The sequence below is a fragment of the Diceros bicornis genome, chromosome 17 (genome assembly GCF_020826845.1).
Source record: "Diceros bicornis minor isolate mBicDic1 chromosome 17, mDicBic1.mat.cur, whole genome shotgun sequence".
Lineage (NCBI taxonomy): Eukaryota > Metazoa > Chordata > Mammalia > Perissodactyla > Rhinocerotidae > Diceros > Diceros bicornis.
Window position 1 is genome coordinate 12,554,884 of NC_080756.1, and position 27,707 is coordinate 12,582,590.

Below are 27,707 nucleotides of genomic sequence, written 5' to 3' on the forward strand. Positions count from 1 at the left end.
TCAGCCTTACGGGACACGTGCGTCCCTCCGAAGCGAAGTCTTGCCCTGCAAAGCAGTCAGCCTCCTGCTCGACCTCTGACGTTCACGCTGGGAAGAACATAGAGTTCTCCCTCCCAAATGGCTATATAGTCCTCATTGGGACCACAAAGACTTCCGGCCTAGAGCGGAGGCCTGGCTAGCCCTCCTCCCTCGTTGTTGGCCGCTCGTGGCTTCTAGTCTAGGTCCGAGTTAAACAAAGAGGCGGAGTTTGGTGACGGGCTTCCGCCGGGTTGCGTAGCAGCGGTGGGCGGGGCAAGTCAGCCGTCTCACACGGCGACGAGTGGTCGGAACCTCGTTCCGTCTCCTTCCCCTTCCCCTTCCCCTCCCAGGAAAGGCTGGGACCCGGCACCCGGGCTATCCCGTGGCCGCTGCGGCCTCAGCTCCAGCCCGGCCAGGGTACGGAGAGGCCAGACCGCGTCCAGGGCGGTGCGTACTGCGCCTGCGCGGGCTCCCACCGAAAAGAGGGTGTGGGAGGCGAGGGGGCCATGTCCCAGGGGGACTGGGGTAGGGGTTCGAGATATTGGAGGTTAGAAGGGAAGAGAGTAAAGATGAAATATTGAGGAAGGGAGCAGCAATAGGGAGGAGTCGGGAGGTGAGAGAGGGGCGCTGGACGGTGAGTTGTTGGAGAGGTCCATTGGAGTAGGGGAGCTTTAAGTGCGGAGGGGGCCCGGGCTGGTTGGAGGACAGGGAGGAGGGGACCTGGGGAAACGACGTGGTGTTTAAATGGGCAATGATTGATGGCTTGGGAGGGCGGAAGGGAACCTTCTGGGGGCCAGCGTGGGCAGGGGTGGTGGAACGTGAACCCCCGCCCTCGAAGCGCCATAGCTTGGCTCCTCTCCCATGCCTTGTCTTTGGCAGCCTTGTCTTCCTCCTCCATTCCTTCCCCCCTCTCCCCCTCCCACCCCTCCATGAAAGCATCTCACATTCCTTACATCCCTGCCCTGGGTTTGCAGCCAGGCTCTCTTCGCAGGCTTCACACACCGGAAAGGCTTCCCCAACCCAGGACTCAGGGGAAATTCAGTGGGGAGGAAGGGGATGGAGAAGGAGCAGAAAGCTAAGAGGGATGCATGTGTTTTGCCTGAGGGACTGACAGACGTCTTCCCCGTTCAGAAACTCACTTCATTCTACGTAATAGCAAACGTGGCTCTTAATGAGACGCCTGAGCCACTGTTCTTGGAGATTGAGCTGTGATAGTGATAGTCTCATCTCTTCCTATACAGGTGGTTTTGGAGTCTGACAGTAGAGCAAGAAGCTGATAGTTTTCCCCCCAAAGGGAATGGGGTAGACTAGCGGTAGGGAATCTGAGTGATGCAATAATGTTACTACCCTGTGTGTCCAGCCGACTTTGTGGCTGGGCCTGGTTCCCAGTAATTTAAAAGAAGGAACAAGCTTCTTTCAAGCATTTCCTCCCTGGCACTCAGTTCTCTTAAGTTTATTTTGTGTTCTATTACTACAAATATCTTACCTGAGAATAGCAGTATTCAGTATGCTTTCACATTTTTCATGTCATTTAATTTTTCAGGACAACATTTAAGGTAGATAAGGCAGGTATCATTTTCCCTACTTGACAGGTGAAGAAACTGAAAACTACTGAAGGATGGCATGGCTTGTTTAAAGTTAGACAGTTGACAGAGCTCAGACCAGAACCCAAGTCTCCTGACTCCTGGTCCTTCTCTCAGTTGAAAAATCCTGTTTTGTTCTGGCCAGGGGAGCATTGAAGTAGGATTGGTTTTCTCTGCATGAGCAACTGTTTGCTTTCTGAGTCTGAAACTTGTCACTAGAAGAAGACTGAACGTAGCCAAGAGCACTGGTTCCTGGAAGCATTTCTTGAGCTACAGGTGCATATGCTAGGCTGTTGGGAAATAGGGTGTTGTCAAAATGGAAGAAGCATTATACCCTCCTCTGTTTTATGGATGGGGGAGAAACATATCAACTTCCCCCTCGTCCCCAACCACAGGGAAAATGTGTCTGGCGTTGCAGCTTTATCTCTCTAATTAGTTTAAAAATACTACACTAAACATGGCCTATGAGCATAGTAAACTAATGAGCATGTGTACCAGGCTCAGATGATGAAAGGTCTGTGTTTTATGTATAAAAATCATCATCATACTATTTCTTCCTAACACAGCCCTTAATCTATTCATAGACATGTGATGGTGAGGAAAGGAGTTTGAATAGTCTGCTATTTTCCTGTGGAGTGTGGAATAGGTCTCTCGTCACCCTTTATCTGAAGCCTTATCTCTGTCTATTTGGTTCCATCCTTTTCGTAATGCGAGTTTGGTCAGCCTAATCATACTGCCACCTCTAGTCTTCCTAATTGCCCACCCAGGAATAATTTCCTGATTCACTGCCTCTTCATTTTTATTTTTATTTTATTTATTTATTTATTTATTTTGTGTGAGGGAGCTCAGCCCTGAGCTAATATCCGTGCTAATCCTCCTCTTTTTGCTGAGGAAGACCAGCTCTGAGCTAACATCTATTGCCAATCCTCCTCCTTTTGTTCCCCAAAGCCCCAGTAGATAGTTGTATGTCATAGCTGCACATCCTTCCAGTTGCTGTATGTGGGACGCGGCCCCAGCATGGACAGAGAAGCGGTGCCTTGGTGCGTGCCCGGGATCCGAACCCGGGCCGCCAGCAGCGGAGCGCGCGCACTTAACGGCTAAGCCACGGGGCCGGCCCTGCCTGTTCATTTTTTTTCAAAGCCTGATCTCAGGAATATTTCCCGACTTGAGAAGTAGAATTGCACCTGTACCAACATTCTTGAGTATCTTCTCCTTATGAAATAGTATTTTCCAAGTGGACTGTTGGACCACAATCCTTTTAAATGAAACAATTTATGTGAAAGCACTTTGGAAACATTAAAGCATCATACTGTGTGTGTAGGTATCTGGACCTCTGCACTGTGTAGATTTGTATAGATCTCTGCATTCCACAGATGTAGAATCATTGACATTACTTGTAGTAGTGTGCACTGAATAAAAGAATCTTTTTCTATCTCAAACAGTTCCTCTTCTCTACCTTTCTTCTTGTCCCTTTCTCTCCCCTCTCAGCTCTGTTTGAATCTCCTGCACCACGTGTGTGATTCCTTAGCAGTGATCTCACTCCTTAGAGGGTAGTCCTGTATGCCTAGCCCTGAAACCTGTAGTCCTTAGGGGAGTTATCTCATCCTGCTCAACCGACCGCCAGATCCGAGTCTGTCCAGTCTCTGCCAAGTGGAGGTAGTTCCCCTGACTCACCTTTTTCTTCCTTGTTCCTCTTAATAGAGTGCTCCTGATTGTGACATCACATCCATCCGCTTGGCAATGGAGCTTGTCACTAGGAAGGAAGACTCAGTCGGAGAATAGCCAACAAGATGGGTTACTGGGAGCGTCTCCTGAGTGGCGCTGATTGGAGGCATCAGGGGGTTGGAGCCTTGTGAACAGGGAACCTGCCCCCCAACACTTGGAAGGTAAAGAGCCTTGAATCAGAATCCCATTCCAGGCTTCATCCCTTTTCTCTGCTAATCTGGGTTCCTTCTGCTCTTGAAAACTCCTTTCTAAAAACTCCTTTCTGCATAAAGCTTTCCATAATTAACCCACATCAGTCTGTTCTTTGCATATTTATGTCTTACATTAACTGTTAACTTTTATTTTTTTATTTTATTTTATTTTTTTGTGAGGGAGATCAGCCCTGAGCTAATATCCGTGCTAATCGTCCTCTTTTTGCTGAGGAAGACCGGCTCTGAGCTAACATCTATTGCCAATCCTCCTCCTTTTTTTCTTCCCCAAAGCCCCAGTAGATAGTTGTATGTCATAGTTGCACATCCTTCTAGTTGCTGTATGTGGGACGCGGCCTCAGCATGGCCGGAGAAGCTGTGCGTCGGTGTGTGCCCGGGATCCGAACCCGGGCCGCCAGTAGCGGAGCGCGCGCACTTAACCGCTAAGCCACCGGGCCGGCCCAACTGTTAACTTTTACTTGTTGGTAAATTGCTTAGTAAATTTTTTATCTTATGTGTCTTATATCCTGTATACTTACTCATTGGGCTCAAGCCTACACCTTAGTTTGAGGACAAGGATTGTGTTTTCTGTTTGTTTTACGTGTCCCTCCTGGCAAGGGGGGCTGTGTCTATAGGATGAAGATGAGGTTTGGGGTAACCACACAATAGTGCTTGGTGTTGGTGACCAAGTGGAGGTCCTTGCTGGCCTTTGCAGCCTGGTAGGCTCACTTTAGGTGTTAGATGAGTTCTTGAAGAATTGTGTGCCCTCTAGATTCTTTTGTAAATTGAACCAATTGAAATGTCCTAAAGAAGCCTAACTTTAAAATCCCCTGAGGTACATCCAGTATGGATCACAGCATTCTAGAATTAAACAGAAGCTTAGAGGCAATGTAGCCCACGCCCTCATCTCCCAAGTGAGGAAGCTGAGTTCCTAAGAGGGGGAGTGACTTCAATTCAGGGATTCTACTATTTAAATAAAAAAGATCATTTCCTTTTACTTAAAAAGTCAAGAGAGTTGCCTACAGAAAGCAAGGTCAGTTAGTGGAAAAGCCAAGGAACATTTTATAACATCATTACCCCCTAGTTTACCTGTTTTTGTTTTTGTTTTGTTTTTTTGCTGAGAAAGATTCACTCTGAGCTAACATCTGTTGCCAGTCTTCCTCTTTTTTTTTTTCTTTGCTTGTGGGAGCTCTGCCCTGAGCTAACATCTGTGCCAGTCTTCCTCTATTTTGTATGTGGGTTGCTGCCACAGCATGGCTGATGAGTAGTGTGGGTCTGCGCCCAGAATCCAACCTGTGAACCTGGGCCGCCAAAGTGGAGCGCGCTGAACTTAACCACTATGCCACGGGGTCAGCCCCCCTATTTTTGTTTCATTTGCTGAATCTTAGAATCCTGGAACTTGTGGGGCACCTTAGAACTTATATAGTCCAGGATGCTTCATTTCTTGTGGAGAAGGGAACTAAGGCCCAGAGAGGTTAGGTAACTTGCCCAAGGTCACACATTTGGTCAGTAATAGAGCTAGAACTAGGACTCAGGTTTCTGGATTCTCGATTCAGTTTTCTTTTTTTCCAGACCTGTTCCTTTACTGGGAGACAGGGAGATATGATGAAATGTTTACCAGCTAATTTCTTCACTAGGTTGAAGTTCCTAGGAGTCACCTTACTCTGGGAGGTTATAGGGCCCTTTCCCTGTGTGGCTGGCGTTCGTAGTAATTGGGGCTGGAGAGTCCTCAGCCCTCTGCACTCCTGTGTGGTCAGGGTGTGGAGGGGAAAGAATTGGTGGAAGGGAGGCTACACCACACATACCTGGCTTTTACACTTATGCTTTTACCAAGAATTGGGACAGCATGCCCAGTTACCCTAAAATATAAATTATGGGTTGGAGTGGCTTCTCTAAGGTTTCTCTTAGAGTGTGTGTGTGTGTGTGTGTGTGTGTGTGTGTGTGTGTGTGAATATATGTGGTTTGCACATCTCTACATGGGTTCAAGAAACCCTGAATAAGTGCAGATAAATGTTTGGGCTCCTTAGGAACAATGTGTTTTGAATTCCTGGCTGTCTCTCAGGGGGACCAGAGAAAACCACGTTAGCAGTAAGTTAAACGGTACAGGAAGGGGTCTGATAGAGATCTTGCATTTTTATAATGATGCTGCCTAGGAATATAGGAAGACCCCAGTGTAGCAGTGAGGAAGTAAAGTAACATAAGGGCCTGGTGTGGTTCTGGCCTGCAGAGTGGGAATGCAGTTTTCAGTTTGGGTTCAGGGTGTTCAAATCAGGGAGGCTGGCAGAACTCCTGAAGCCTGAAGGGATACTTCCATGCTACTTTAGTTCAGTGCCCCAACTTGGGTGAAACCTTCCAAGGCCTTTTCCTATTCCACAAGTCAAGAGGAATATCCAGGAAATTGTGCTTCCAGTGGCTGTGGTCACTGGCTGTGACTTTTGAGGTCCCTGTGGTTTCAGTTTTATTAAGGCTTCTGCCGCTAGGGCAGTGAGCAGCTGAGTTCTTGTGCGGCATTCCCTTTGGAATGATAACCTGCCCCTGTGACAGCCCCACAGCAGTGCAAGCACTAGTCGAGGAGCCTAGCCTGTCAGCTTGACTGTCTGCCTAGGGGCAGGGCAAGGCAGAGCAAGGAGCTGGCTTCCAAGGTTGTATATAACCACGGCAATATTTGTTTCCCATAGATGACAAATAGAGAATATCCTAATTAGATTAGAAATCTAAGTTTCCCCTTGTTCTTGAGGCTGCCCCCCGAAAGGATGCGGTTGTAGGAGGATGGATAAAGAGGAGACTCTCTAACCAGATAAAGGAAGGATTTGATTTGGAGATGCCCAGCATCTCTGCAGTTTTGCAAACCCTAACTTTATGGTGGGAAACTTGCAGTTCCTAACCCTGGCTTATGGCTTCCTACAGCCTCTGGCCATCTCTGCACCAAGTGAGGCAAGTTCTCTGCTGTTTATTTTGGGGATGTGGGATCTCCTGAGACCCCATTAAGATAAGTTTTCAGAATTTGTATTCCTCCTTAAGACAATATTGTTAGCATTGATTTAAAGTGAAAGTGCAATGAGGCACAGTACAAATTCGAGGCCTGTTTCTACATTGCCCCATAGCAACGAGGGAGAAAAGGGCAATGCTATTTTAGTTTTGGCCTCTTGCCCTAAGGATAACTGATTTTTTTTTTTTTTTTGGTGAGGAAGATCAGCCCTAAGCTAACTTCCGATGCCAATCCTCCTCTTTGCTGAGGAAGATTGGCCCTGGGCCAACATCTGTGCCCCTCTTCCCCCACTTTATATGGGACGCTACCCCAGCACGGCTTGACAAGCGGTTCATCGGTGCGCACCTGGGATCTGAACCTGTGAACCCTGGGTCGCCGAAGCAGAGCGCACGCACCCAACCACTACGCTACCGGGCCAGCCCCAGGATAACTGATTTTTTAAAAATTTATATCTTGCAGAAATATATAACCTAGATCAAAAGTGCAATCTCAGCATCTCGATTTTAAAAACGTGTACACTACGTATGTTACTTTTTATTTTTTAAATTGTCCTTATAAAAATGGCACCATACTATACTATTTTGTCAACTTGCATTTTTCAGTTTGGGACGCAGTGTTGCACAGTGGTTAAAGCGTGGGCGCTGGTGCCAGTCTGCCAGGGTTTGAATCTGGCTCCACCACTTCTTGGCTGTACGGCTTTGGACAAGCTCTTTAACCATCGTGTCTCTGTTACTCATCTGTAAAATGTGAATGATGACAGTCCCAGCCTCAGAGCGTCACTCGTGGAGTTGTAAGAATTAGATGAGTTAATGTATGAGAAATACTTAGAATAGTGCCTAGCGTATAGTAACGCTCAATAAATGTTGACTTTGTTATTATTTAATTGTTTAAGTAAAACATGATCATCGTAGAAAAAGTAGGGAAAACCAATAAAGCAAAACTGTGACTGAAATTAAAAGTACTAAAAGTCTATACCTAGAGACAGCTTCTCTAATATGTATCTTTCCAGATGCTCTCCAGTATAATGTGTACACACATAAATGTAAATATACTTTTTAAACAAAAATGGCACTAGAGCATATATAATATGTATAAATATATTACTTTATTATATAAATAATAAATATATTTAAATAATTTAAATAATAATAAGAAATATGTCTAAGTCATATTAATGCTACATGGTATCCCATTTTTTGGATGTAAGGAATTCTGCTGGATATTTGTGGTATTTCTGGGTTGTTTTATTATGAACAATGCTTAGATAAACAACCTGGTATATTGTTTTGACATCCTTGTATAATTATTTCCTTAGGCTAAGTTCCTGGAAGTAGGATTGCTAAGTAAAAGGGCATATACTTTTTTTAGGACATTTGCTATTTTTTTTGGTGTGATTCAATTTGATCAACTTTTTCTTTCAAGAGTACATTTTTTTCCAGACTTTGCTCTAGTATATAACATGTTAAATGTGTATGTCATATATCTTGTATGACATATATGACATGTATAGTATATGACACATTAAGTGAATATTTTAGACATGTTTTTTGTTTTAACCTTAATGGCAGTTTCCTATGTATCCTTCTGAAGTGTTCCATGCATATGTAAGCATATACACATACATATTGTTTTTTGCACTCATGGTGGCATACTTTACATACACTATTCTATACCTTAGTTTCTTTCTCTTAACAATATGTCTTGGAAGTCTTTTCATACCTGGTACCTTTTAAAGGCAGCAATGATTTTTTTTTTTTTCCTCTCATTAATTTTATAGCTATTGTAGAGAAACCAAATTACAATTTGTTTATTTACTTGAGGTTTATATTGTCAAGTCAGCAGTTTAGTAGATAAATGATGGATATTTGGGAATGTTTTTGCTACCATGTAGATGCTGTCTCATCTCTTCTTAACTTTGTCTCCTGCCCCTCCCCCTTCCTCCCAGCCCTGTGTGTGTCTGGATGAGGAGAGTGGCGGCAGCTATCATGCGGAACAGCGCTAACAAATCTTCGTTGCGTTAATTGCAGCAGAGAGGAAAGGTTATGCGAATAGTCCCATTGTGTCCATATTGGTCAGTCCACACATGGAGCTCTGAGTACCTGTTTTAGAGGGACATAGGCATTCTAGAATGCTGTGAGAGAAGTGAGTCTGGGCTAGATATTTCTCATCTGCGCTCTTGCTGCCCCCTATCTTGACCTTTCCCAGGAGTGTCTAAGCACAGGGTGACTGACTGTTGGGTGCTGTGGGGAGGATTCCTGCCTTAGGATCTTAAACGGGATGGTCTCTTTATGGTCCATTCTAACTCTGAAGGCAAAAATATGACTGTCTTAACCAGGTCAATGGGAAGAACTTCTGGGTATGATCAAATTCTGTAACTTTTTATTCTGGTACTTCAAAAGTAAAAGCAGGGCCAGCCCTGTGGCTTAGCGGGTAAGTGCACGCGGTCCGCTACTGGCAGCTGGGGTTCGGAACCCCGGGCGCGCACCGATGCACCGCTTCTCCGGCCATGCTGAGGCCACGTCCCACATACAGCAACTAGAAGGATGTGCAACTATGACATACAACTATCTACTGGGGCTTTGGGGAAAAAAAATAGGAGGAGGATTGGCAACAGATGTTAGCTCAGAGCTGGTCTTCCTCAGCAAAAAGAGGAGGATTAGCACGGATGTTAGCTCAGGGCTGATCTTCCTCACAAAAAAAAATAAAATAAAACAAATAAAGTCAGTTAAAAAAAAAAAAAGTAAAAGCATTCCTGTATTTTCTAATTCTCAAGTAATTTCTAAATTTTTTTTTTAATAATTTTTTTTTATTTATTTTTTTCCCCCATAGCCCCAGTAGATAGTTGTATGTCATAGTTGCACATCCTTCTAGTTGCTGTATGTGGGACGCGGCCTCAGCATGGCCAGAGAAGCAGAGCGTTGGTGCGCGCCCGGGATCCTAACCCGGGCCGCCAGCATCGGAGCACACGCACTTAACCGCTAAGCCATGGGGCCGGCCCAGTAATTTCTAAATTTAAAAAAATTTATTTTTTCCATATTTGTGGAAGACTGTTTAAAGTTGAATTATGACTTTAAAAAAAATATATACTCGGGGCCAGCCTGGTGGCGTAGCGGTTAAGTGGGCGCACTCCGCTTTGGCAGCCCCGGGGTTGGCAGGTTTGGATCCCGGGCGTGGATCAAGGTACCGCTTGTCAGGCCATGCTGTGGCAGCGTCCCATATAAAGTAGAGGAAGACGGGCACAGGTATTAGCCCAGGGCCGGTCTTCCTTGGCAAAAAGAGGAGGATTGGCAACGGATGTTAGCTCAGAGCTAATCTTCCTCAAAAAAAAAAATATATATATATACTCACTAAAATTTTTGATAATTAAAAATAGAAGAAAAACATGATCCTTAGTCCTACACCCAAATAAAACCACTGTTAACATTTTGGTATTTCTTTCTGGTCTCTTTTTATGTATGGATTATTTATAAATATATGTTTTTAAACAGATCTTTATTTAATTTTGTGTCCTACTTTTTTCACCTATTATTATATCATGTTATTGCATATTCCTCATAAACATCACTTAAAATATATTATTCCATCAAATGGGCTTACATTACCATAATCACTTAACTGTACCTTTACTTTAAATGAAAAAATGTTTATCAGATTTTTGAAAGTTTACTGGTATGATTTTTGAAAACCTATCTGGACCTCTTTTTGTACCATTCTTCCTGCTTTGGAGGTGTCCCTCTTCCTGTTTAAGATCATTCCAGATCTCCTCCCTACCCCAACCTCAGTGACCAGATTCCCGCCTGTCTTTATCTTTCCCTCGTCACTAGTGCTTTCCTGTCAGTACATAAACGTGCTCAAGCCGTTCTCATCAGAAGGAGAAACACTCCCACACTGCCACTTCCTCAACTTCCTGTCCTTCTCGGGCCTCTTCCTGTCCTCCTCTCTTTCCCTGCCTTTGAAATCAGGCTTTTGACAGACTCATCTTAAGCCCCTGTCTGTCTTGTTCACTCTGAACCACTGCAGTTTGGCTTCCACTTCCACTGCACTAAAAGTGCTTTCCCTGGTGCCACCCAGCTCCACAGAACCGCTCTCTGCTGTGGTCTCCACAGTCCCACATCCTGACGACTTCTGGTTTTTTTTAATCTGACATCTCTGTTTGTAGCTTTTGATACTTCTTTTCCCTCCTCTAAGCCTCCACTTCCTTGACTTTTCTTTTTATTGGGGTAAAAAACACATAACATAAAATTTACCATCTTAACCATTTTTGAGTGTATAATTCAGCATTTTAAAGTATATTCACATTGTTGTGAAACAGATCTCCAGAACTTTTTCATCTTGCAAAACTGAAACTCTGTACCCATTAAACAAAAACTGCCCCCTCCCAACTTCCTTGACTTTTGTGATCCTCTTGTCTCCAGGATTTTCTCTTATCTCTGGCCAACATTTCTCAATCTTTCTTTGCAGGTTCCTTTTTTTTTTTTTCTTTTAAATGTCATTGTTAAAATATTCTCATGCACCATTGGTGGCAATGTAAATTTAAAAGGCCTTTCTAGAAGATGGTATGGAAGGATCTAGGAAAATAAATAGTAGGCATGCTGCTCAACCCAACAAGTCCACCTCTAGGTATCTGTCCTAGGAGAGAGATTTGTTCTTATGCTCAAAAAAATCATGTTACAAGGGCATTAACTGCAACATGATTTGTTTCATGAGAAAAGTTGGCAGCCAGGAAAACTTCAGTCATGAGGGGAATGGCTAATGGCTTAGCCTGGTGGATTGGAAACTCTTACCACTAGAATATGAACTACACGAGAGCTGGGACCTTGTCTGTCTTGCTCATGCATGAATCTGTTATGGCAAAGAAGGGCAATTGAGAGAATGAATGTACACCAAGCAATGGAAGGGGAGAGGAAGGTGGGAAGAGAGGTTACATTGTTTGAATCTTTTAAAATGAGAGTTTAGGGTCGGCCCCGTGGCTTAGCGGTTAAGTGCGTGCGCTCCGCTGCTGGCGGCCCGGGTTCAGATCCCGGGCGCGCACTAAGGCACCGCTTCTCCAGCCATGCTGAGGCTGCGTCCCATATACAGCACCTAGAAGGATGTGCATCTATGACATACAACTATCTACTGGGGCTTTGGGGAAAAAAAAGGAGGAGGATTGGTAATAGATGTTAGCTCAGAGCCGGTCTTCCTCAGCAAAAAGAGGAGGATTAGCACGGATGTTAGCTCAGGGCTGATCTTCCTCACAAAAAACAAAAACAAACAAACAAACAAAAATTAAAACCTATAAATTTATGTCAACAAAAGAAATCCTCAGGTACTCCCCTAGCTTTCAGGTTAATTCTGATATAGTGTAGTGTCCCAGGGCCTTCAGTGCTTTGCTCCTGCCCTCCTCTCTCACCTTCCAGCATATTACTACACAAACCCTTAGCTGACTTCTTGCTTTGTTTCACCCTATTTTATCTGTTCTAGAAGGCCCTTGCCCTACTCTGTGATGCTAGCTCCTCATTTTTTAAACCAGTGGTTCTCAACCAGGGGCGAGCTTGTCCCCCAGAGGATATCTGCCAATGTCTGGAGACATTTTTGGTTGTCACAACTGGGAGAATACTACTAACTTCTAGTGGGTAGAGAGCAGGGATGCTGCTACGCATTCTACAGTGCACAAGACAGTCCCAACTCCCCCAACAAAGAATTTTCTAGCCCAAAATGACTATAGTGCTGAGGTGGAGAACTGTTCTAAACATATCTTGAGAGGCATTTCTGGGCCGTCTTTCTGACCACCCCCAGTCTGATTTAGAAGCCCCTCTTCTTTTTTTTTTTTTTTTTATAATTTTATTTATTTATTTATTTTCCCCCCAAAGCCCCAGTAGATAGTTGTACGTCATAGCTGCACATCCTTCTAGTTGCTGTATGTGGGATGCAGCCTCAGCATGGCCAGAGAAGCGGTGCATCGGTGCGCGCCCAGGATCCGAACCCAGGCCACCAGCAGCAGAGCGCGCGCACTTAACCGCTAAGCCATGGGGCCAGCCCATAGAACCCCCTCTTCTGTGTCCCTCTAGTACCTTGTGCTTAACTCCACATCACTTATCTCATAGGACTAGGTTTTATTAGGCTTGCTGATGTATAGATGGTACTCAGTAACTGTTTATTAAATGAATATACGTATATTGTTTTACAGTAAGGTTTTTGTCTAAACTCTTAAAAACCAGGTTTGGGGATTAAAGGAAAAAAACATGGCTCTTAATTTATCCTTCCCTCTGCAGACTTCTGATCTTAACATGCTATTTCTTTGCTATCGTATGAGCCAGGATTCTTTTGGTGGTAAGGTACAGAAACCCAACTCAAAGTAGCTTCAGCAAAAAAAAGATACTAGGGTGACCCATAGAAACCAGAGCTAGGAAGGCAGCTGGGTCTTGGGAACACACCAGTTACTCTGAAGCCTCGGGAGTCTTTCCAGCTCTCATCCAGGCCTTTCTCACTGTGTCTATTTCAGTCTTTTCTTTCCTTCTGTAGATTTCTGTCTTCCTCAGTCCACGTGACAGCCAGAGAAAGACCAATTCAATTTTCTTGGTGCCAAGCTCAAATTCTCAGGGATAGAATCCATTGGCCCTGCTTGAATCTCATGCTCACCCTTGGCCCAGTCAGCTGTAGTCGAGAGTAAGGTCTCACAGTACTAGGGAGGCACCTCCCACTGGAGCCATGTGGATGAGAGAGAAAGGGAGTATGATTCCTAGAGTGCGGCTGCTGGGTGAACAACACCATGAGTATCCACTATGGCTCTCAAGGGTCGAGGTACACAGAATGAAGACACTGTGGCTGCTCTTGCTCTCTTACCACCATCGTCATTGTTCAGCTCGGTGAGTTGCAACAAGGAGAATCACAAGGGGCCTTAGTTCTGCGTTTCACATTTCACTTTATTATGTCTTGAATATCATCGCTTATGTACTCACCTAATCCAGTACTGTTTAAAGATTATTCAAGGGAATTACATCCTTTGCTTCTATTTTTTTCTGTTATGTTAGCCTAGGAACAGAAGGTTAAAGGTCTGAAGGGAGACAAATATAGGGTAGATGTCCCCCTCCCTGCCCCATTTTCTAGGAGATAGCCAGGCCAAGGTGGTTCACAGTGACAGTTTCAGAGGGATTGTTAGTAAGCCCAAGGACCTGAACTTTAGGCCCTAGAGATGGAGGAACAAATATATAGCGAAATGGTGGTGATGGAGGTCAGTGTAATTGTAGCAGTGACATGGGCTATTATTGTTCCAATATAAAAGGGGTAAAGAAAGATAAGTGGTTCCATAGGGAGCCTCGTGATTTCTTGTATCCATTAGCTTTGGGTATTAATCAGGATTTTTACTAGTTGAAAGAGACAAAAACCCAGCTCAAACCAGCCTAAACATAAGAGAGAATTTATTGGCTCCCATAACTGATTCAAAAGGTGATTGTGGCTTTAGGCCTGGCTAAATCTGGGACCTCAAGTGATCTCATCTGAATTGAGTCTCTCAGCTCTACTTTCTTCCTTATTGGCTTCATTCTGTAAGCAGGCTCTCCTCATCAATGGCAGAGATGGTCACCAACCACTCCGGGTTGTACATCCTACCAGCTATGCAACTCCAGGGGAAAGAGCTCCCCTGAGAGCTCCAGTAGAAGCCCCAGGCATCACTCTCACTGTCCTGGGTTGGGCACATGTCCACTAGGAACCAAGGTATGATTCTTGTTTTTTTGTGAGGAAGACTAGCTCTGAGCTAACATCTGATGCCAATCCTCCTCTTTTTGCTGAGGAAGATTGGCCCTGGGCTAACATCCGTGCCCATCTTCCTCTACTTTATATGGGACGCCGCCACAGCATGGCCTGACAGGCGGTGCGTCAGTGCGCACCCAGGATCCGAATCTGTGAACCCCGGGCCGCTGAAGTGGAGCTTGCGCACTTAACCGTTGCGCCACCAGGCCGGCCCCATAGGTGTGATTCCTAAAGGAAAACTGTGGTGCTGTTTACAGAAAATGGCATGTTAGATAGGCAAAATAGTAGATGTTCACTATACCTTGGGTGCTGGGAAGCTCCCAGTTAAAGCAGCCTTCAAACACACCAAACATTTTATTGGTTTGTAAGGAACTGTGCTTGGTGCTACATTGGATGCAGAACTTGAGTTTCTGCTCTTAAGGAATTTGTAGGGGCTGGCCCCGTGGCGTAGCGGTTAAGCGTGCACGCTCAGCTGCTGGCGTCCCGGGGTTCGGATCCCGGGTGCACACGGAGGCACCGCTTGTCAAGCCATGCTGTGGCGGCGTCCCATATAAAGTGGAGGAAGATGGGCACAGATGTTAGCCCAGGGCCCGTCTTCCTCAGCAAAAAAAGAGGAAGATTGGCATGGATGTTAGCTCAGGGCTGATCTTCCTCAAAAAAAGAAGGAATTTGTAATCAAGTAGTAGAAATTACAATCTTACGTAAATAATGGTTACTATCATGTATTGAGTGCCTACTACTGTGGACCAGCAGGCACTATGCTAAATGTTTTATATGCATTATGTCTTTGAGGACAACTCTGTGAAAATCACTTCTATTATTATACCCATTTTATCTATTTTAAAAAAACACGCAGGCTTAGGAAGTTTGTGTAGCCTGTCCAAGGTCACACAGCTAAAGAGTAGTAGAACTGGGGATGAATCTAGGCAGTTTTGACTCAATCCAGTGCTGTACTTTGGCTTGCAGTTGACCTATCAAGGCCTCTCTGCACCCCCCAGCCCCCTTCTAAATTGGACAGCCTCATTCTAAATTCCTGGGAACTATCGGATTGACTCAGGTCATCGTTTCCAGGACATCACGATTGATGGCTGGTCTGTGGATTGGCTGCCGGTGTATCAGGTGCCCATCCTTGATCCAATTAGCCCACTGGTCGGATGTCCACAGGGGAGTTTCAGTCACTGTTCAGTGACCTCTTGTTTGGGTTGACCCTTAGGAGCCCAACAAAGGGACATGGCAGCCTCGCTGCTCTTTGAGTCCTTGCTCTCCTGAACCTCCTTTCTTCTTTATCCCCATTGCCACCACCTAAGTTCAGACTCTCTCTCTCTCCTGCCTAAATGTTCTTCCTGTCTCCAATCTTGCCCCTGTTGACAGAGTGATTCTAAAAGGAAACTTTAATCACATCATTCCTTTTAAGTCTTTCAGTGGCTTCCCATAGCCTTCCGGATAAAGTCCAAACTCCATACATAAGACTTCTCAGGGCCTGGCCCTTGCTGGCGTCTCCAGCCTTGTATCTTGACACTTCCTCCCTCGCACCCTTCAGGTCATCCTTTTTCTGAACCTCTTAGTTCCCCGAACCCATCATATGCTCTCTTACTTCTGGGCCTTTGAATGTGCTGTTTCACATGCCTAGAACCCTAATGCCCTACTCTGGCCCCTCCCCAGCACCTAGCTAACTCTTGCTTGACCTGTTGGTGACACCTAATCCTGGAAAACTTCTCAAAATCACCCTCTCCTTTCAGCCTGGGTTAGGTATCCACATCCCTCATGATGCCTTGTGCTTACTCTGTCAAAGCATTTATCACTTCGTAGTTCAAATGTATGCTTATGCAATGTCTTCTCCCATTAGAATTAAGTTTCTTGAGTCAGCTTTTTTTTTCCCGAAAATGACTGGCACATAGTAGGCTCTCAATAAATAATTGTTGGGAAAATGAATGGATCTTGGCAAGGAGTTCAAGGGTGGCACATATTTGTAGGCTTCTTCTCAATTGGCCTCTTTTTCCTCTTTTGTTCCTTCCAGGACCTGGGTTTCAGTGATGAGACATGGGGTATGATGTAACCCGTTTCCAGGGGGATGTTGACGAAGACCTTATCTGTCCTATTTGCAGTGGAGTCTTGGAGGAGCCAGTCCAGGTGAGTCGGTCTGATGAAAGGTTTGGTGGGGCAATAGAAAACATTCATAGATAATGGGACCAATGGGGAAGTCACTGTGTTCTGCCTCTCCTGGCCCCCCCAACACGCACGTGTGAGCGAGCGCACACCCACACACATGCACACAGAATAGAGGTTTGGTACAGAGGAGCTTTGGTGGCTACAAGAGGAATAGGGCCTTCCAGAGTCTGTCTAGAGTGGATGCCACAGAAGCCCAGTGCTTCAGATTTTCTTCTGAGGTTGCTCTGAGATTTTTTGCTGTAAAATGGTCTATGTTTATGTCTTCTGACAGTAGCTCGGGAACTTCCTTTCCTCTGTAGGGGCTCTGACTGGGTTCCATCTTCCTACCCATGATTGAACTTCTAGACTCTCCTGATAAGTTCTCTCCACATTTGATGATGTAGTGTTCCATGTGATCAGCCAGTCTCCCTGCAGGTCGTTTCTGCCTACCTACTGTCTAACAAATAGGAAGGGGGAAACTGTATGTACTAACCTATTTTCTTCCTGGGATTTATTAGAAAAACCAATTTTTGATGCAGCCATGTACTCTGCATTTTGATACGAAAGCTGCCACCTTCAATAGGTCATTTCTCTACCAGCCTTGCCAGACCAGAGTCAGTTGTATCTTCTGGGGCAAGTAGGAGGAGAAGTTCATGATTAATAGGCAAGTATAATGAGTGAGATGAATTCATAACAGTTGTATTCATGGGACATCATCCTGCATGGTCCTTATGGCCCACACTCTGTAAATACCAATTAATCCTCTGCCACTTCTGGCTAGCTCGAGATAATCCCATTTTCCAAACCAGGACACTAGTCAGTGAGGTCTCACAGCCCTTCCCCCACTCGCTGCTTATACCCCTCCCAGGGGCTCCACTTGATCCTTTGAGTTTATTCTTACTCTAATTTTCAACCAGATGCCTGAGCTGAACGAAAATCAGACTGCATTTCCATGGCAGCTGGCCCTGAATCTATCCCCTGTCTAGGTCTTTGCAGCTTCCTGCCATTAGAAGCAGCCTGGCTGGGTATGGAGCAAGCTATCCTGGTGGTGTCAAGAGGTCATGGGGCGTGTCAGTTCCCTCTCCACCCTGGCAGGGCTTTGTCTGTTTTCTGGCACTATCATTTGAGGTGAGTCACACGTGAAGTCAGTGGCGGTTGGTGACTGTCTAAGTCAGAAGCCGCCGCCCCCCCCCTCCCTCAGCCCCACAGGGTTTACCTTCTGAAGAGCAGGCCAGGCAGACCTTGTGATGCTAGGTTACCGGACACATTTCCAAAGGTAGAAGGCCCCTGTTAGGGGTGCTGATTTCCCTACATCATATTTATTTATTTTTTGAACAGGTAATAAATTCATATGGCTTAGAAATCAAAACAGTATAAAAAGGTATACAGTGAGAACTCTTACTTACTTATCCCAGTCCACCTAATACCCCATAGATAACTATTTTATTAGTTTATTTGGTATCCTTCCAATGTATATGTGGGCAGACAAAAGCAAGTATGAATATATATAGATAGATACATATTTGCCCACTTTTCTTCACAGAGTGTAGCACATTGTGTATATTTCTGCAGGGGTGGCAGGTTTAGATCAGATGGTCACAAAAGAGGTGACAGTTGAGCTGAGATCTGAATTATAAGGGGCCAGTCATGCTGAGATTTAGAGGAAGAGCCTTTAAGCAAAGAAGAGCAGCAAAAGCAAAGGTCTTGAGGCAGGAATGAGCTGAGTGTGAACAAGGAATAGAGAGAAAGCCAGAATGGCCTGAGCACAGTGCTAGGAGCATGGTGTGAGGTGAGAAGTCAGAGGCCCCAGGCCAGATCAAGCAGAATTTTATAGTTCCTGAGTAGGAGTTTGGCTTTATTTTTAGTATGATGGGAAGCCACTGTAAGGTGTTGAGCAGGGGAGTGGTGTGATCTAGTGAGCATTTTTTAATGATCACTCTGGCTGCTGACTGTAGAATGGACTATAAAGGGGGAAGGCAGACGTAGGGAGACCAGTTAGAGACATATTTAGTAATATAGGTAAAAGATGGTAGCTTGAACCGGTCAGTGGCAGTACAGATGGGGAAAAGTAGACAGATTTCGGATTTTTTTTGGCGATAGGGTCTGTAAGATTTTGAAAAGAATCGAATATGTCTTTGAGTGAAAAATACAAATCTGACAGCTGGAGTAGTGATACTGAGAATGACTCCTTTCCTTACAAAACTTTTCTGGGTTTCAGTCTTTGGTGTCTGTGAGCTTCGAAGGCAGATATGTCTTTTTTTATCTTAAGCGCCTGGCAAAGCGTTTGGGACATCGCCCTCCAGTCATTCATTCATTCGTCACCGTCTACCAAGTGCCTGCTGTGTCTGTCCCCTGCTAGAGGCCAGGAGTTTTCTCCCTTTGAAGGATTGCCTTTAGAGGTTACCTGAGTTAGTGAGGAAGTAGGCTGAAATATGATCTTTGTGAAACTGAAAAGAACGTGATTCTACAAAAAAGCAGCCCTGTTTTGGAGGGTAGCCTGGCCAGTGGGACTCAGGGCAACGCCTCAAGTCAGCCCTCATACAAGAGAACGTGGGCCCCACGGCCAGGACTCCTGACCTCTCCCCAGGGGTTCCAGGCTTTTGTTTGTTTTGCTTTCTTACACTGAACTTGTGCTAGTAAATCTCTGCCCCCACTCCTCTCTACTAATCCTTCAAGACCCATATCAAATTCTGTCCTCTCCATAAATACCTACCCTGATTGACCTGGTCTGGAAAGATCTCACCCTCCTCTGGACTTCTTTGGCAATTATTGTGTGTGTCATCCAGTTGGCAATTAATAATTGCTTTATGTCATCTCTCCTATTCTCCTGGAATATTATTTCTATCTCTATTGTTATATAACTTTTTACTTGTTTGTCTTATGTCATAGTCCATTTGGAATCTCGAGCACAGGACACATATCTGAAGCCTGTGCCCCACAGTGCCTTGCCCATGGTGCATCTATACTTTGGTGTGACCCCAGGGACGTCTGGTCCTGGCAGCCACCCAAGCTTGATTGGCTTTGTGGCATTATCCAATCCAAGCTCTTAGTTCCTGCTAATTCTCTTGTGCCCCTTTTGCTCTGCCCTCCCTTCTAGGCACCTCATTGTGAGCATGCTTTCTGCAACGCCTGCATCACCCAGTGGTTCTCTCAGCAGCAGACGTGTCCGGTGGACCGTAGTGTTGTGACAGTCGCACACCTGCGCCCAGTACCTCGGATCATGCGGAACATGTTGTCAAAACTGCAGATTGCCTGCGACAACGCTGTGTTTGGCTGCAGTGCTGTTGTCCGGCTTGACAACCTCATGTCTCACCTCAGTGACTGTGAGCACAACCCAAAACGGCCTGTGACCTGTGAACAGGGCTGCGGGTGAGATTCTGGCCTTCGCATTTATACCCCTGTCCCTGGATCCCCTGCCCGCCAGCTGAGGTCTCCTGGGCATGTAGGCAAGGAGTGTGCTTGGCCTCCCTGGCTCTCTGCGCCAAAACCTCATTTTCGTGCTGCCTTTCCAACTCTGATCATTTGCTCTTGCTTTAGTAAAAGAAGGGGGACAGCAATTCAGCAGTTTGTGTGATTACACTGAAGACCGGTTTACTTTATCTTTCCTCTCAGTTCAGGACACTTTCTCTTTGTCACATTGACTGCTCTCATTTCCAGCCTTCTCATATATCCTATTGCCCTATTTTTTTTTTCTTTAGGGTGTGAAATATTTGATTAAATGCTGATAGCTAGGGTTGTGAATCCAGGGCTTCTCAGAAGGAATGAGTGCACAGGCAGGACCTGTAGGAGGAGAGGAGAGCCATGAGGTGGACGAAACACTGTCTGAGAGGGAAGGAAGCCCTGAGAAAGTAGATAGCAGAGGGGCGAGGTAGGGGCTGGGGAGAAGGAAGTGAGGGACCAGACAGGAGGGAGGCCTGATTGAATGTTAGAAATGTGGGGTAGGAGAAGGCCCTCTCAGCACTTTTCTGCCTTGGCCCACATGGCCCATTGATGCTCCTGTTCTGCTCTTTCCCATCCTGGGCGGCAGCCTGGAGATGCCCAAAGATGAGCTGCCAAACCACAACTGCATCAAGCACCTGCGCTCAGTGGTGCAGCAGCAGCAGACGCGCATCGCGGAGCTGGAGAAGACGTCAGCTGAACACAAGCACCAGCTGGCGGAGCAGGTAGGGCCCAGAGAACATGGGGGGAGCATGCGTGACAAGCACCCATGTGAGTGTGCAGATCTGTGCTGGTGCCTGTGAGCCTGGGTGAGTGGATGCTCTGCCTGTGGCTCAGTAGGGAATCAGATTGGAGCTCTTCTCGCTTTCCCTCATCCCATCAGTGTCATCAGTGCACCGAACATTTATCAAATGCCTTCTCTCTGAAGGGGGGATACAGCTGTGAGTGAGAGTCATATCTGTCTTCATGAAGCTTACAGTCCGGTTCTTTCTCAGATCTCTCAGTTGCCTTCATTCTCAGATAAACTTTTGTCTTTCATCTGCTGTCTCCCTTAACCATCATCCCTGGTTCTCCTTCCCTTCAACAGAAGCGAGACATCCAGCTGCTAAAGGCATACATGCGTGCAATCCGCAGTGTCAACCCCAACCTTCAGAACCTGGAGGAGACAATTGAATACAACGAGATCCTAGAGTGAGTGTCACTCAGGACGTGGAGTCACTCAGTCCACGTCCTGACACCAGGCCCTGAAAGGAGGATGAGCAGGGGAGTGGCAGGAAGAGGGTGGTAAGAGGCCTGGGCTGGGGCCATCACTTTTCAGATGTTGGGGTGAAGGACAGGGGCAGAGGAGAGGGTAACCTTCAGCCCCAGGATAGGATCTCTTCTTCTTTTCAGTAGGTGGAAGGGAAAGCTTACCCAAGGATGCAATTTATCCAGAATTCAGTGAGTACCCACATGTACAAAGTCCTGTATTAAAGGCTGTGGAGTACTAGGAGAGACAAAAAGAAATAGAAGGTATCATCCTTGTCTTCAGGTAGCTTATACTCCAGAGAAGAGAGAGAGAGTGCAAATCCAGGAAAGTGAACAGCAAAAATAAGCGAAGTAGACAAGTAAAGTCTAAGATCCCTTTCAGTTCTGGAGTTCTGTACAGTTCATAGCTAATCTGTAAGTGTGAATCAATACATTTAGTGCAATAGGGCTGCGTGGGACCCAGGACAGAGGAACGATCGCCTCATTCAGTAAACACTGGTGGAGCACTTACATGTGCCAGGCACCATGTGTGGTAAGTATTGGGATTTTTAAGAAAAATATCAGGGACCCTAAAATCACGGAGCCTGATCTGGTGAGTAACATGTAGTGACTCAGATGGGACCAATTAGGGAAAGATTTGGAGTTTCTGAACCAATGATGGAAGGAAAGAAGGAAGAATAGGGTTAAGCTGAGTGCAGAGTGGGTGGTTGTTCTTTAGGAGAAAAAGCCAATGCAGAGAAAGGGGATGCGCTGGAATGACCACTTCCAACCCCCTCTGCACAGGTGGGTGAACTCTCTGCAGCCGGCAAGAGTGACCCGCTGGGGAGGGATGATCTCCACCCCAGATGCTGTACTCCAGGCGGTAATCAAGCGCTCCCTGGTGGAGAGTGGCTGTCCTGCCTCTATTGTCAACGAGCTCATCGAAAATGCCCACGAGCGTAGCTGGCCCCAGGGTCTGGCCACACTAGAGACAAGACAGATGAACCGGCGCTACTATGAGAACTACGTGGCCAAGCGCATCCCTGGCAAGCAGGCTGTTGTCGTGATGGCCTGTGAGAACCAGCATATGGGTGATGACATGGTCCAGGAGCCTGGCCTTGTCATGATATTTGCGCACGGCGTGGAAGAGATATAAGAGATCTTGACGGTCTATGAGGAAGAGGTGGAAATCAGAAAATCCCATCACTGCAGCAGCTGGGCCCTGAGTCCTCCCCACTCTCCTGAATACCATGGCTCACACTGGGGCCACACTTCTCCCTGCTGTTGTGGCACTGAAGGGCCCCAAGGCACTGGCTCAGCCTTTCAGGTGGGAAACCCAGATTCCCTCCTTTTGCCTAATTTCTTCCCTTAAGATGTCTGTAAATTTTCACTATGGTTGGGAAAGTCCCCACCTCTATATCTGTTTTCCTGCCTAGAGTCCCTGGTTCCAGATATTTTCAGAAAGCACAAAGATACTCATTTTCTCTAGAGGACCAGGGCGGAGTGAGGAATCTCTCATCTTTCCCCTCTTCCCAAAGCAGGGAATTGGAGCAGGCAGGCCTCTTGACTCTCAATGACAGTTAGAGGGCAGCTCTGGGGAGCAGACATCCTGAAGAAATGGTAAGGGTGGAACCAAAACCCTAGAAGTAAATAATGAGGCTATGAACTGGCCATCACTGATGGCCCTTAGGGGAAGACTGGACCTCTGTGCCAAGCAATACCCTCCTCAGCCCACCTTGAAAGTGTGGGCTCCCGCTGGGTCTGCAGGTATGCAGGTTGGGATGCCGAAAATTTCCAGATGAGCTCTTCTTTCCTACACTTTCTCATAATTAGGGAATGACAGGGTTGGGGGTAGGGGGTTAGTTTGTTGGGGTGAATATGCTCAGCAGGAAGCAGCTGGCTTTTGCTGAAATCGGGTGGACACTGCCTCTTGTGGCATAGGCCATAATAGTTCCATAGACCCCTCTCCAGCCCTGTGATTGTAACTAGCTATTTTGATAATTTCCTTTGGCCATTGTTGTTTGTTTATATTTCCCTCCCTCCTACTTTTTTTTTTTTAGAATGGCCTGGTTATGGCTACCCCCCTTTTCCAACCCAGCCACACTGTTGGCAATTTAATTTATTTACCTTTTTTTTTTAAGAAAGGAAAAAGAAAAAAAATTAACAAAACTTAAAGCTTTTCTTTTGCTGTTCCTATTGTGGGGATTCTGGATAGGGTGGGACAGGGGTGGGGTCTGTTTTATATTTTTCCTTTTCAGCACAACCTTTGGCTTTAATATAGGAAGGGCCCAGGGAGTCCTTGGCTGAACTTATGTCCGCCCCAACCCTGCATAACCCCATCTGAGAGGCGGAACTCCCTCTGTTCCAGCAGTGGATATGACAGTTCAGCATCGATGCCTGTGTCCTCTAGACAACTTTGCTCCTAGCCCTTCCAGGGTCTCGTCGTAAAGCTCTGTATTTAGAGTATTAATTTTGAAGACATTTCTACTCCCCTGGTTTCCTTGGAGATATATAGCTGGTTTTAAGCTTCACCAGGCAAGATGGGATAGACATTATGTCTCTATGTCCCTGAGTACAGCCTGTGCTCTGTCTCACTCATGCCCCCTAAGGACTTAAGCTCCATTTCAGGCTTCCCAGGGCATTCCTTGACCCTCTGGGTGACTGGCGGAGTAAGGGAAGGGGAGGGTATGATTGTTTTAATATGCAGGTGGGAGTGGGGTTGAAGAGAGATGGCCATATTAACAGCTTCTCTTTGGAGTTTTATTCCAGGCCAGCTTGCTGTAGGTCTGGGTGGCTGGGTCATGGCTCCACTGGGATTGGGGTGGAGGGAGTAGGGAACAGTCATTTGTTCCAGCTCCAGGACACTGCGCTCAGGAATTTGAAAACGCTGCTATACTTAGTCTGGTTACTGCATTTCTTCCACTCCCCCTGCCCCTGCCCGCCTTACCAAGGCCCATACCCTCCTGTCGTCACCCTCACATAGAGCCAGGAAGCTCAGTTAAGGCTTCCCTTCCCTTTGCACTAGTGTCTCTGCGGATTGCTGCTTGTGTTACATGTGCTGTTCCATGGTGTTGACTGCACTAATAATAAACCTTTTACTCAACTCTAAATTCTTAATTCAACCTCACTCCCCTTCTTTTGAAGGTTTCTCCTCTGCTTTGGCCTCTCACCTTAATTCCCCTTACTTCTTGCTTTGTAACCTACCCTGGTCTTAGAACTAACCTGTTGGAGGAGGATGTCTGTCTGGGAGTTGTGTGCACTTGTGTGCCCTCCTCCCACCATCCCTCCTGTCCCCTGTTCTGTAGCAGCCAACACTTTCTCTCCAGTGAGCTGAACTGTGTTCTTCCCAGGGTCTGCCTTTGCCCCCAATTCCATGTCCTCCCACGGGCTGGGGACACTTTCTCCAGAAGCTAGGCATGCACCTTTCTCCCTTGTCCCACGAGACCTTTGCTGTGGCATCTGGGATTCCATCCCAGGCAGGACACCTCCACCCCACAATGTCTCCTAACCAAGAAAGTAAACAGGAGGAAGGGAACCTGGAGCGGCTGTAGCTGCTGCGGTTGCCAAACCCTGATAAACCCTTTCAGAGGCATTTGCTGCCACCTTCTCCCTGTCATGCGAAAAAGAAAATCATCTTTTCCCCCAGTACTGTATTTGAAATTTGATGAGCATTTTTCACGCACCTGATGTAAATCTAACAGGTACCCTAGTGGGGTTAAAAAGCGGGAGGCATGGGGCATTCCTGTGCCCATCGAGTCTACCACACTCACGTACGCACGAGGTCTGATGATAAAATGTGACGCCACGTCGCAGCGTAGGGCACACGAGGCACTAGTGCTCTCTAGTGATAACCACTAGTGTGCTTTTTTTTCCTGAAGCTGCTTTAAACTTACTTTCAGAACCTGCTGCTCATTCTTTTTAATGTCATGAATGGTGCCACATCTTCTTTTTAGGCTTTAATATAGGAATTAATATAGGTTTGGGGAAACAATATTCATTATCTATTCTGCAAGGAACTCACTAGGGTGGGGATGGGGGATTCGTGTAGCAAAATGGCACCTACCCTCAAAGAACTTGCTCCCTAATGGAGATGAGTATATAATGAGACGTGATCAATGTATGGTACGTGGATCTATGAGCAATATGTGAGCCACTGATTCTGATGGGTACCAGGAAAGACTTTTTCAGAAGTGGTGTTTGTTCTAGATCAGAGGTTGGCAAACTACAGCTTGCATCCTGCTGCCTGCTTTTGTAACCAAGTTTTACTGGAACACAGCCAGGCCCATTTGTTTATGTATTGTCTATAGCTGCTTTTAGACTGCAACAGCAGAGCTGAGCAGTTGTCCAGAACTGTGGCCCACAAAGCCTCACATACTTGCTATTTGGTCCTTTACAGAAAGTTCACCAACCCTAGACTTTTAAAGGTTAGGAGAATGGGTGGGGAAGTGTAGAGAGGGTTGGTGGTTTTAATTTTTTACTTCAATATATACATTTGAAAAATCAGAACATTTTCCTACATTGTCAAAATAACAGATGCTTAAAATTAACAGGCTAGGGGCCGGCCTGGTGGTATAGCGGTTAAGTGCACACACTCCACTGTGGCGGCCCGGGGTTCAGATCCTGGGCGCGCACCAACACACCGCTTGTCAGGCCATGCTATGGCGGCGTCCCATGTAAAGTGGAGGAAGATAGGCACAGATGTTAGCCCAGGGCCAGACTTCCTCAGCAAAAACAGGAGGATTGGCAGATGTTAGCTCAGGGCTGATCTTCCTCACCAAAAAAAAAAAAAAAAAAAACCACAATAAAAGTCTCATTTAAAAAAAAATTAACAATCCTTAATCTAATACAAACCTGTATTCATGTTTCCCCAGTTGTCCCAAGACAAGTACTTTCAGAGCTAATTTTTATCCAACCCTGGATCCAAACCAGGAACCACACATTACACCAGGTTATGTCGCTCAACTCTTTTACTCTCTTTCTCTGGATTCCTGGAACAGCATTTTTTTTGGTTTCACTAATTGGTTGAGGATATTGGGCCAGCTGTCCTGGAGAGTGGTCTTTTGGATTTGACTGACTGCTGCTTCACAGTGTCCTTTGTTTCTCTAGCCCATATTTTTACTAAACAGAATTAGATCTAGACTCAGAGAGATTCAAGTCAAACAGTTCTGGGGATAGAAGACATCACAGGAGAGAGGTTCTTTATGTTGTGTAACATCAGAGATAGGCCCAGTTGTCCCACCATCAGCCTGATCTCTTTACTGCACACTTGTATTGTTGAGAGAGTTTTTTAAAGCTGGCTAGGTGACGAATACGTGCCCCGAGAGAAGGGGGCAGCTGGCAGAACAGCTCCATCTGGTTGCTGCTATTCAAGAACAGAGGCCCAATATTGCCAAATCTTATTTCTCAAGAACCTTTGGACATCCTAATGTTTATGCTCAATGTCACAACTTTTAAATGTTGGCTCAATTAAAAAAAAAGAATGCTTGTGGGCCAAAAACAAACAAACAAAAAAAATCAAGGGTCCACCAGTGTGCAACCTCTGTTTTAGGCTGAGATGATAGCATGAATAAAAACAAGCAGAGGTGAAGGGTATGTTGAAAAAAGAAGAGACTAGTGTAATCTGGAGCACAGAGTTTGTTGAAGGAAGTAATGGAAGCTAAGACTAGAAATAATTTGGGGCCCATTCTTGGAAGGCTTTGAATACATGGCAAGGAATTTGGACTTTAATTTTACAGGTAAGTTTTTAAGAAGAGGAATGACTTCCAATTCATGATTCTGGTGGCAATGGGAAGACTGAAAAATTGGTGACAATATTAGTAAGCATTGCAGTAATTCATGCAAGAGAGGATTAGAGCTTGAAATAGAGCAGGAAAGAGCAAAAGACATCAGGAAGGAGAAATTGACAGGCCTTAGTAACTGACTAGATTCATTCAGCCAACATTTATACCTACCTGTCATGTGCCAGATGTGGTGCTAGGCACACAAATAATTGAGAAACAAGTCTTTAAAGGAATTTGCAGCTTACTAGCTAACATTCACTTGAACAAATAATGGGAAATACTATAGAATAGTATGTTGCTAATAGATGTGGACTAAGTACAATGGAACAATGAGGAGGAAAGAAGTCAACTACCTACCTGGTGGGATGCGGGAGGGAAGGCTTCTCAGAAGAATCACTGGAGCTGAGTTCTGAACAGGATTAGATACTGGCAGTGAGGACAGTGGGGAACAGCCAGGTTGAGCATTTACTGTCCGGCACTATTCTAAATATTAACTATCTAGTCATCCCAAGAACTTTACAAAAAGGCACTATTATCATCTCCATTTTCTATGTGGAGAAACAGAGACAAAGCACAAAATTCACATAACTAATAATCAGAACTGGGATTTGAACCCAGAAAGTCATTCCAGAGCCTGAGTTCCTAACTGCTGCACGTAACAAGGGACACGTGACCAAAGATGAGTCATGGAAAGACAGGTTTCTAGTCTGTGACTAAGAAGGTAGTGTCATTAACCCGAACAGGGAGGAGAAGAGGATGAGCAGGTTTCAGGGGTGAAGTAATGAGTTCATTTGGGGAACACTGGGCTGGAAGTGCTTCCAAATAGAGGTGTTTAGCCATTAAATGGAAATGTGGGTCTAGAGCTTAAGAGCAAGAAGTT

The 27,707-nt window shown here is 45.7% G+C and overlaps 1 protein-coding gene across 3 annotated transcripts; it reads left to right on the forward strand.

The window, feature by feature from the left end:
• Nucleotides 1-3: 3 nt before the first annotated feature.
• Nucleotides 4-23,181, forward strand: RNF41 (ring finger protein 41). Of its 3 annotated transcripts, none has more exons than XM_058557943.1 (8): nucleotides 4-465; nucleotides 3,303-3,487; nucleotides 16,252-16,364; nucleotides 17,369-17,510; nucleotides 19,480-19,751; nucleotides 20,410-20,545; nucleotides 20,908-21,011; nucleotides 21,852-23,181. In XM_058557943.1, the coding sequence occupies exons 3-8, from the start codon at nucleotides 16,306-16,308 to the stop codon at nucleotides 22,201-22,203; spliced, it is 1,065 nt and encodes a 354-aa protein (XP_058413926.1). In that variant the 5' UTR covers nucleotides 4-465; nucleotides 3,303-3,487; nucleotides 16,252-16,305; the 3' UTR covers nucleotides 22,204-23,181. The 3 variants fall into 3 exon arrangements, with proteins under 3 accessions (XP_058413926.1, XP_058413927.1, XP_058413928.1); XM_058557944.1 differs by having other exon boundaries at nucleotides 4-435; XM_058557945.1 differs by lacking the exon at nucleotides 17,369-17,510.
• Nucleotides 23,182-27,707: the final 4,526 nt, after the last annotated feature.